This window comes from Azolla caroliniana, unplaced genomic scaffold (genome assembly GCF_043228905.1).
Source record: "Azolla caroliniana isolate FFs.n. ecotype wild unplaced genomic scaffold, voAzoCaro1.0.p SCAF_7, whole genome shotgun sequence".
Taxonomy (NCBI): domain Eukaryota; kingdom Viridiplantae; phylum Streptophyta; class Polypodiopsida; order Salviniales; family Salviniaceae; genus Azolla; species Azolla caroliniana.
Window position 1 is genome coordinate 9,242,778 of NW_028230442.1, and position 11,736 is coordinate 9,254,513.

At 39.9% G+C, this 11,736-nt stretch overlaps 1 protein-coding gene across 1 annotated transcript; it reads left to right on the top strand.

The window, feature by feature from the left end:
- The first annotated feature begins 7,187 nt into the window (after nucleotides 1-7,187).
- LOC147861884 (pentatricopeptide repeat-containing protein At4g35130, chloroplastic-like) lies at nucleotides 7,188-9,292 on the top strand. Its single transcript, XM_087322985.1, has one exon. The coding sequence runs from the start codon at nucleotides 7,225-7,227 to the stop codon at nucleotides 9,196-9,198; it is 1,974 nt and encodes a 657-aa protein (XP_087179111.1). The 5' UTR covers nucleotides 7,188-7,224; the 3' UTR covers nucleotides 9,199-9,292.
- The last annotated feature ends 2,444 nt before the right edge of the window (nucleotides 9,293-11,736 follow it).

Consider the following 11,736-nt stretch of genomic DNA (forward strand, 5'->3'; position numbering starts at 1 on the left):
GAGGAAGAAGGCCAAAAAGAAGATGGCCCAAGCCTTATTGCCTGAGTCGTACGTTCCACTTGACGGAGCTCAAAGACGCAGTTATCACAATGTACTGCCTCAGGTACCTCTCAATCCCCGACGGAATTGATCACATAGGGCTTGATCGCCCCACCCCACATCGCAAGCAAGTTGGCGGAATTCGGAGGCGTGGGTGGAGGTTGCGCAATTACTTTGTTGTAACGAATAGATCTTGGTGAGCGCAGCTTGGCGTCGGTCCGTCTCCCTGAAAGTAGCTTCAAACTCTATGAGAAAGGCTGGGAAATCTTCCAAAAGTGGTGATGCCTTCGTTGGTCCTATCAGCAATGAACCGAAGAGACCAACCTGGTGGCACCCTGTGGCATAACGACGGGGTTGTAGGCGGATGACGAGGGAGGCGGATCTGATTAAGGAAGCCGCATAGTCGAGCACACGTTCCATCGAACTTATCAGGAAGGCTAACCTTGGGTTCATAGTTAGCAATGGGCGCGGTTCGGTTTCGGTTTGGTTTGGTTTCCTGTGTTGAGAAGCAAGCTCAACATGGTATGCGATGCTTATTGGGAAATAAGCTATAGTAGTTATTTAGCTACTTGTGAACATAAAGGAGAAACAGCTAATTAGCTACAGACAGCTAATTAGCTACTGACAGCTATTTAGCGACTGACAGCTATTTAGCTACTGACAGCTATTTAGCGACTGACAGCTAATTAGCTACAGGCAGCTAATTAGCTGCATACGTAAGTAACTTATTACTTAGGTAGAAAGTAAGAGAGTAAGATAGGAAGAAGAAGATATACAGGAAGTAGAACCCTGTGAGAGATAGTGAGCATAGAGAGAAAGAACTCAGAGAGTGAGAGCAAGAGAGAGAAACAAACGAGAGCAAGTAGAGCTCTGCGCATAATGAAATAGAAGAAGTTTTTGGCTGCTACAGAGGTAAGTCTCCTTCCCCCTTCCCTTCTGTGTTTGAGCACTAAACGATCTAGCACACCACGATCCGCCGCGCACATAAGAAGAGCCCGAGTGCCTTCTTCACGTTTTCTTAACATCCTGGACTTGAAACCAAACCATTTATTTATTTATATTAAAAACCAAACAAAACTGTTTAAATTTTATGAAGCCATTTAAATCGAACCATTTAGAGCTGAACCGTTTATGAAAAATTTAGAACCAAACCAAATTTATAAACCGATAAACTTATAAACCTTTAAACCTTCAAAACTTTTAAACCTTTAAACCTTTAAACCTTTAAACCAAACCACATAAGCTGAAACTGCTAAACCGCTAAACAGTGAAATTCAAAACCAAACCAAACCGAAACCGATAAACTGATAAGCTGCCAAACCCCTAAACCATGAAATTCAAAACCAAACCGGATCATAATATTTGAAACCAAACCAAACGGTTTATTTATCTTTAAACCAATAAACCGTTAAACCATGGCTTAACGGTTCGGTTCGGTTTGAGCCAAAACCGTGCCCATTGTTATTCATAGTAGTGTTTTTGGGATGGTGGTGGTGGGTTGAGTGTGTTGGTTGGGGTAACCAAGGATGTGGCAGACTGAAGCTCTAGTAAAGATTGACAAAGGGTAGCGTTATCGGCTTGGAGTTGTTCCAAAGTTGCGAGTATTTGGGGTAGGCTATCGGATGGATCGTACATGGTTTTCGATGTGTGGTTAACGAAGAGTGGGAGAGAATTAAGAATTGGAAGGTGAACAAATTGTTAAGGATAGAAGAATTAGAACTACAAGGATGCGATTGACAAGCCTAAAAGCGCTACAAAGACACGATTGACAAGCTAAGAATGAATTCATTCAAGGTGAACTCAAGTATTTATACTAAGCGGCATGCATGCCTATTGTGTGCATGTGATACACTAGAGCATGTATGTACGCGTGCCAAGTGTGAATAATACAATGGAACAATTATGCTCATGATGTTGGCTTAAAGCTACAAGGAACAATCATGCATATGATTGTATAGTGGACATGTTGGTTAACACATAACACTCGATTATAACACAAGAGGTCACGATTTCGGGTCTTGACATGACCGTTGTCATGTCTGTGACACTTGACCGTCTCAGATTCGGTTGCTTTGGTCAGTTGTTATCTGTAGGCCTGTTATGTGGGAGAGGGATCGGCTTGTGCCGACTCCATAACAATAGCTAGTTGGGAAATCGACACTAGTTTCTATTGTGTCTAGTTTTCAATTGTCTTATCTTCCATGAAAATACGATATCATGGCTCATCACCACTTCTTTGGCAAGGAGATCACACATCAAGTAAAAAACTCGTCTTTTGCGTACCCCAAGAATATGTAACATGCATATAAGCTTTGACCTCTAGCTTTTGTAACATGCATATATGCTAAGCATCCGAAAACTCTCAAGTGCAGGTAAGACACATTTCTTCCTATCCACACCCGTTGCAGGACATCACCATTTAGGGGCACTAAGCGAGACTTGTTTATAAGATAAACCGTCGTGAACATAGTCTTAACTCAATATGGTTTCAACAATTTTGCACGTGACAACATGCGTCTTACCCATTCCATTATGGTCTAATTCATCCTCTTTGCGAAACCATTCACCTCGGGGTCTTTGGCACTTTATACTAAAGTTTTATGCCTTGAGTCTTACCGTACAACTCAAATTGTCCTTTATACTCACCACCGTTATTTGTCTAGACAATCTTCAACTTCTGTTCAGATTCTCTTTCTGCTCTAGCATGGAACTCTTTAAAGTTTGATGCCACTTGGTCTTTGGACTTCAACATGAAAGCGTGGCACACCTTTGTGCTGTAGTCATCAATAATGTCACAAAATATTGTCCACCCGGATGTTATTGAGCATCCACAAAGCATACATCCGTGTGGACTAGCTCTAGTGCACATTCTCTTCTTCTCAGTGGCTAGAGTGAAAAGCAGCCATGTTTTGTTTTCCAACCAAGCAATTCACGTATTCTTCCAAATGCATTCCTTTCACTTCTGGGAGAAGTTTCTTCTCAGCCAACATATGCATACCCCTCTCACTCATGTGGCCAAGCCTTTTATGCCATAACTCACCATCTGAGTTGGCTACCACATTGGCCTCATCTCTACACAACATTGCATGCATTACATATAATGTGCCTTGCTTTTGCACATGGGCCACTATCCCTCGCAAAACTTCCAAGTACCATTCTGAAAACTACCACTGTAGCCTTCGTCGTCAAGCCTTCCGGTTGATATTAGTTTTATTCTGACATCTGGCACATGTCACACATCCTTCAATATTATCCTACAACTAGTTGATGTTAACAAGCTCACATTTCCAATACTGACAATCTTGCATACTCCATCATTTCCCATCTTTACATAACCATAGTCACTGGTTGTGTAGGATGAGAAACATTCCCTATTCGGAGTTAAGTGAAACGATGCGCTGGAATCAACTACCCAAGAACATTCATTGTTTGCAAGATTGTCACTAGCTTGTTCACAAATGAATAACAACTCTTCCTCACTAGTTGCAATGGCTGAGGTGTTTTTCTCATCAATTCTTTTTTGGGTTCAACGTCATCATCAATGCCTTTGTCCTTCTTAAGGTGTCAAAATTTCTGAAATGACCAGGTTTCCCACAATAGAAACACATGAGTCTTCCTCTGGACTTTGACGTGGCACGAGACTTGTCTCTATTTTAAAGACTCCTATGTTTACTTCTTCCTCTACCAAGGTTCTATGCCACATTCGCTTCCGATTGAGACAGGACACTGCTATCTTTTCTTCTTGTCTCTTTGTTCAGAATGCTTTTCTTTACTACTTGTAAAGATAGGTTCTCTTCTTGACAAGAAGCACTAAGTGTCACTACTAGTTCTCCCAACTATCTGGTAGGGTACAAAGTAGTAACAGGGCCTGTAACGCATCATCTAATGGAAATTTCGCTGATGCTAGTTGGTTTACTAACCCCATGAAAGTACTGATGTGCACCACAATGCTATCACCATCTATGTACTTTATTCTCACCAACTTTCTCATCAAGGAAAATTTGTTGAGAGCATTTTTCCTTTAATACAGACTAGAGAGCTTATGCCACAAGTCGTAGGCATTTGTATTGCTCGCCACATGTTGAAGGATACCCACGTCTACACATTGTTTGATGGTTGCCACCACCTTTTTATTTAGGATTTTCCATTCAAACTCTAATACCCCAATTGGTATTTCTTTCCTATCTATCGGCTCATATAGGTCTTTAACTATTAGAAGATACTCCATCTTGATATTTGTTGAGAGACAAGCTCAACATCGGCCGGATCAGCTGAGCAAGCCGAGGACCGGATCGGTTGGGACCGATCGGTTAGGCCGGATCGGTACTGGTACGCAGACCGGTGCGTAGGAAGGCCGGATTGGTGCAGAAACCGTGAGGCCATCGGAAAGATATTCCGCAAGGAATATATTTGGGAGTTAGTGTAGGGGCTCCTTAATGAGCATTGAAGTACTGTCAGTACTTCTGTCAGTCCGAAAAGGACTTGTATAAAAGTGTTCATTGAACACACACGATGTACAGATTGAGTATTATTTTGAATATAGTTCTATTTTACTCTCTCTCTCTCTCTCTCTCTCTCTCCCATGTGTATTGTGTAAACCTAAGATTTCCGTTAAGCCTGTGTGTTGTTCGGTTTCCTATATTGCTTCTGCACGCCATTCTTTTCATTCCAGTCAGAATAGTTGTGAGAATTTAGGACTATCATTCCTAAAAAAACACTCACAGTTCCTTCCATCTAGAACCTAATGCTTTGATACCAGTTTTATATGTTTACAATCAGAGATAAACAAAAAATTAATCTGAGACAGAAACACAAATAAGAATACACATGATTTACATGGAAACCCTAAAACCAGGGAAAACCACAAAGCAATGAAAATTGCACTATGAATCAAGAGTATACAAATCAAGATACAAGACTCCTTAGGATGCTAGGGGAAATTCCAAGAACAACAAACTCTAATGATGGTGCTACGACCTTAAGGGAGAGGAAAAACTCACAAGAATAAACCTATAAGAAAGACGTGGAACAACTCACTTCCTTTCTGTTGGTTTCCTCTCTTGCTCTCTATTTCTTGCACAATCATTGTTGAACTCTCAACGCACTCTCTATTGCTCGTTCGCACAGTCTCAACGCTAATCCTTCTCTATCTTAGGTTTGTCTTACTCTCTACGCTCACGCTCTCTCACTCTCAGTTCTTCTATCTCTCTCACTGAGGTAATAAGTTGTTGCCCTAACATCTATCTATCTATCTATCCATATATATATACTAGTTGGTCGACTGGTCGGTCTACGGTTAGACCGACCGACCCATAGTTCGACCTCTTTGGTCGATCCGACCGGTTGACCCTCACTTTGATCTTTTGGTCAAACCAACCAACCAATCCTCAAATCGATCGATTGGTCGATCTTACCATTCGGTCCTCATTCCGTCCAATCTCTCCCATCAAGAGAGACCCAATACATAACACCGAAGTTGAAGCGTAGATGAAGAAGACGAAGTGAAGAATAACACAATTTATACTTTTATCGCAAAACCCTTCCAAAATGTGAGGGCAAGTTGACAAGTAAACCACAGAGTTTGCAACCACTACCGAAGACAATGATGCCTCAAAGTTAGTGTAGTGTTCTTGGGTCAAATCGTGCTCCCTTCAATGATCAGTGGTGATGATGATTGCAAACCCTCGAAGTAGAAGAGGTGAAAAATATGACAATATACGTTAATACAAACATAGAAAATGAAGAGCTCCTTCTCCCCATGCTAACTCAAAATTCCAAAAAGAAGAGCCCTTAAATGAGTCCTCTTCCCATCTTTTTATAGGGAGAGAGACACCTCATTTTGAATTAAATGCACATTATCCCCACTTTACACTAAAATAAAATAAATGAAAATTCGCGGTTCCAAAAATTCAAACTCTACACCCCTTGTACTTAATCAATGGCCTTAACCACTAAGCAATTTACTTTCATTTATTATATTTGTGTTTTACGTATAATAATTTATGATTCTATAGTTGTGGTTGGGCCCCCTCTTTCTACCTTCACGGCTGCCACATCATGACAATGTGTCCTCATACCATTGAATTTGTCGGGTAGACAAACCTTCAACTCCAAAACATTTGGTTCTCAAGATACAATCAATGAAGAACCAAGCTTCGTAGGTTGGATGCTCATTGATGTTGATGTAGGGTTGGGTTTTGCGGCCTCGAGGTTCATCAGAGTAGCATCTTGAAGTTTCTACAATAAATCTTGAAGGTTGTTATTATCGATTTAGAGGTGTTGCAATGCTACCATCATTTGGTTTAGGTTATCGATGGAGTCAGACAAAAGGAGAATTGGGAAGGTGGAAGGTACAATTTGTCACGTATAGTTAGATTGGAGCAAAAAGGAGATAAGAGACAAGATATTGATTGAGAGAGAATGAGTGCATTATACTTTACATAATCGGTGTTATTCACCTTGATTGGGATCAAGATAAACTGTATTTATACATGTTCCTGAGAATTGCATGTAGGCAAAGAATATTATGAAAATATGGATGCATGCTCTAGAAGCTTCTACAACTTTTTAGAGATTTTATAGAATGCTAAAATCATTATAAATGTACCAAGTATTTTGTCATAACCACATGATGTGTTGAGATGTATTGACTATCAGCATTGGTCATGACATGGGAGGTTGGGAGGTGGGGGGTTTGATTCCTATCTGTAACATTAAACAAAGGAAGGTTTGATAGGATGCACCACTTGTAGTGGAGGAAAATCGAAGAAGGAAATTGTGTGATAATGTATGACAACAGACAGGCTCAACAATCAACATAGTTCCATGAGGACATTCCTGAGGTGATGGTTTGGGACATTTGTTGTGATCAACACAAATGACACCACCACCACCTACACACTTGACCGAACTTGACAGGACAAGGCTAGCGGTATTGATTGTGGGACAAACGCCACAAGGAGTTGAGTCGTGAGAGGCCGGAGGAGAACAAATGTGACATGTGACATGGTGTGCCGAGGAGTGTGAACACATTAGGTTGGGGTAGGGTGTTAATTATCTACTAAACATCTCATATTCCATGCCAAAGATACTCAAACTAATCCTTGGGAGGCATAATAAGACAAAGTAGAGATGTAAGCTGAATGATGTATCAATGGCCCTTTTGCTTCTGTGATTCATAAAAACATGAGAAATAACAGAGGATTGGCCCTAGCCAAGAACACATTCCATGAAGATGTTGTGGATAAAGGTATGCTTGGGAAGAATTCTCTTCCCAGAAATAATACCATAATCAGTATGTTTGCCAAGCAAGGATTACTAGCAAAATCCCATCAAATCCTTGATAATCTTCCTCGAAGAGATCTAGTCTCTTGGAACGCATTGATCTCAGGCTATGTTCATCATGAGAAAGCAGAAGAAGCTCTCAACTGTTTCTACCAAATGCAATATGAAGGTATTTCTCCGGGGCCGGTTACTTTTTCTTGCATCTTGAAAGCTTGTGGGAACATTATGGATGTTGAAAAAGGTTCGAAAATCCATGAAGAGATAGTGAGAAAGAATTTGCTCGAGGGTGATCATGTTCTAGGTACCTCATTAGTGGATATGTATGTGAAATGTGGTATGCTGGAGAAGGCGAGAAAAGCACTTGGCCACATAAATGTCCGTGATGTGGCATCTTGGAATGCATTGATTGGTGGGTATGCCCATGAAGGGAAAGGTCAGGTAGCAATCACATGTTTCCATGAGATGCAAAGAGAGGGTATCTCCCCGGATGCAGTTACTTTCACTTGCATATTGAAAGCTTGTTCGAGTATCGGTGCCATTGACAAAGGTGAAGAAATTCACACTAAACTCCTATCTAATAATGTGTTTCTTCATACTGAGAATATCGTGCTCTCCACTGCTCTCATGGATATGTATGCCAAATGTGGTATGCTTGCAAAAGCCAGGAAAATACTAGATGAGCTTCCCTTCCGTAATACAGTGTCTTGGAATGTGCTGATTGCAGAGTATGCTCAACAAGGGCAATGTGAAGAAGCCCTAGAGTGTTTTCGACATATGCAGACTGATAATGTACCTCCCGATGCAATTACTTTAGCTTGCATGTTAAAAGTGTATGGACACACCGGCGCAGTCATAGAAGGAAAGCAAATCCATGATGAGAGTATCAAGAGGGGTTTTTTCCATAAGAGTGTGGTACTTGCAAGTGCATTGGTGGATATGTATGCCAAATGTGGTGCACTAGAGAGAGCACAAGAAGTTTTCGATGAACTAGTCTGTGTTAGAAATGTGGTCTCTTGGACTGCCCTCATTGCTGGATATGTGCAAGAAGAGAAAAACGAAGAAGCATTTAGATGTTTTGGACAAATGCAAAATGAAGGCATTTGTGGAGATACAGTCACCTTTGGTTGCATTCTGAAGGCATGTGGCAATACTGGGGCAATTGAGAAAGGTGAACAAATCTACAATGAGATTATCAATATGTTTAGAGACTCTTTGCATAAAAACTTGGTTCTTGGAACTGCATTGGTTGATATGTATGCCAAATGTGGTATGCTAAAGAAAGCTCGAAATGTCCTCAATCATCACCTTGTATTGGATGTAGCCCCTTGGAATGCTCTCATCATGGGTTATTCTCAACAAGGTCAACATGGAGAGGCCTTAAAATGCTTTGAATTGATGATACAGAAAGGCATATCTCCAGATGTTGTGACCTTCCTTTCGGTTCTCAATGCATGTAGTCTATCAGGGCTCCTGGATGAGGCTGAAAAGCATTTCTTGGACATGCCGAATAAATATGGTATAAGGCCAAACTTGCACCATTATACATGTATGGTTAATGCTTTTGGACGTGTCGGGTACTTCGACAAAGTGATGGAAACAATTAAGATGATGCCGTCTTGTGATTATCTTCCTCTTTGGCATGCACTGTTAAGTGCTTGTAGTAAATGGGGAAATGTGGAACTTGGGAGGATGGCATTCAATAATGCAATAAAAATTGATAATGATGATGCTCCAGCTTATGTCCTTATGGCCAACATTTATGCCGAAGCTAACATGCATGAAGATGCAGAGAAAATCAAAGTCATGCTAGTGGAAACCTCGGGTTTGCCGGAACCAAGGAAACAAAGTTTTGGTCAGTGGCAACGAGGTTGCTGATTTTGTTTTTCTGCTGGAGGATATTATGGAAGTATACAAATAGACTTGTGAAGAAATTGTGATTATTATCACATCCAAACGTGCAATGTAGCCAACTCAAGTCTATTTAGTCTTCAACGAATATACAAATAGAAGTATACAAATAGACTTGTGAAGAAATCTTCAACGGAGAGGCCATAGCAAAGTATTGTATGCTTGGAATGGCAGATTTAGTCACCTAAAAAGATTTGGGGGAAGTTGGCATCCTATTCATGGTAAGGAAAATTCAAGTGCATTTGTTGATTTATGCTTGCAAAGGACTCCCATCCATCAATATATGGCATCGATGTGCAGCCAATTTTCATCAATTCGTAGCCATCCATGATGAGCCATAAACAATATAGCCATTGGCTATGAGTATGAAATTCATGGGCTATAATTGTGCAAAAAAAATGGCAAAAAGCATCATGTGATGCTACCATAAACTTGGTGAAATGTGAACACGACATGGCGCGGCAAATTGAACCAGACATGGATACTTACGAACAATATGTAGACATGCCCAAAAACGATAGAATGACAAGCGAGTGAAATTAAAGAATTCATGGATTCTGTCTAATTTTCCCTTTGTGAACACATCAAGGTAGCACCTCAGCACGACTACTTTGATGACAACATCTTTTTGGCCCCGGTAAGCCATCATCCCAGTATTTTGCGATGCAATAATACTACTGCTTCTCTGCTTTCTGGTCACATTTGTGCACATAGAGATGCTTCACACATACATGAAGAAGATACCTATGCCTTTACCCATACCCATACCTCTACCTCTGCTTCTACCTCAACCTATACCCTTACAATTGTCATATGAATATCATACATTGTTTTAATGATTTTCATTTTTGGGTGGCTATATACTACCCTAAAAAAAGATGAAACTCTTATAATTCCTATTTTGCGGTCAAAAGACAATCGGTTTGGGGGGTCAAAAGATGAGAATTCAATCTTGGTGGGTCTCTGTGGGAAGAATGAGTGAATGAATGGTATCTTGGATTCCTTTAAGCATGGATTTAAGGTTGTCTTAAATAGAAAGCAGGGGATAATGCTTAGTTCTAAAAATCTAATAAGAAAACTGTCTTTGGAGCACCTCTAGATGGTTCAGTTTGTATCCTACAAAAGTTTTCAATGCGATCGGAGAATAGTTGTAGCAATCGAAGAATCATATACTATGCATGGTTTAACTAGGGCTAGAAATAATTTGTAGCGATGGAAGAATCCTAGCCTATGGCAATCGGATGGACATAATCAAGGTCTCCATCAAGTTCTCCTTAACATGGCTTAATACGTTGAAGCATCATATGTTCCATTTGGTCTCATGTAAGCTCAGCTAAGTTTCCATTCGGTTTGGTTTCTTGGCCTTGAGACTAAACCGAAATGAACCAAACCACAAAACCATTTAAACCGAAATCATTCAAATTGAACCCTTACAAAAAATCCAAACTCAAACCAAATGGTTTTAGAGATATTCAAACCGTTAAACCATTAAACCATTAAAACCGTGGCTTCGTGGTTCAGTTTCGGTTTTCAAGTTAGGTCAAATTTCAATTTTTCATTTTTCAATTTTTCAATAATTCAAATATTAATTTTGAAACTTTCAAATATTTTTCCTAAAATGTCAAAATTAGGCTTAAAAATGAAAATGTTGTTCAAAAAATATTTAAGAGAATAATCAAGTGTGGTAATCTAAACCATGAAACTATTCAAACCGTTGAGCCCCCAAACCAAACCGTTCAAAAACCTGAACCTGAACCAATCTGTTTAAACCGTTAACTCGTTAAGCCGCAGTTTTGCAGTTTGGTTTGGTTGAGTTGTTGTTGATTGCAAGTTCCGAGAGGCTTTCTTATTTTAGATCCATGGTTCGTCATACTGCAAAAACAGTTAAATTGATTGCGTACATCCTTTAGTTCATGGCCTTCTATCATCCTACTAAATCTAGCTATTGTTCATTTCATATCATTGGTTGGTCATCAAGTTATGTCATTCCCACCTGTCTTTGGAAATCCTTTGATTGTGTGTTTTGGCATGTTGTGCCTCAAAACTTGGGGCATTAATTTACCATTTTGCCATAGGTTGTTCTTTAAAATGGCTCCGTCTTTTTGGCCTTACCTCTTGCCAATAAATATTCCTCAACAAATCATTGGAGGTCTTTGCTCCTTTTCGTTCCATCTTTCCTAATTCCTTTGAAATCCCTAACCCTTGACCCAAAGACGCTTGTCTCAAGAATGTGTAACTTTACACACACACACATGCATATACATGTGTGTGTGTAATTTTGTAATTGTGGAAGAGTGTCAATGTGAATGTTTTAGAGTGACATTTTTATGAGTAAATTGTTAATTTGCATGACTCACATGAAAAAAGAAAACTTCAAAGAGTTTTTTTTTTTCCAAAAACAACTCATTCCATTAGTTATAAAATTTTACATGTGAGATTAATATATACAAATCCATGTAGGGACGCGATAGGTCCATCTTATGTGGATGCCCACCGACTCAATAA

Coding starts and splice junctions, on each gene's coding strand:
- LOC147861884 (XM_087322985.1), top strand. CDS start 7,225: ATGAGAAATAACAGAGGATTGGCCCTAGCCAAGAACACATTCCATGAA.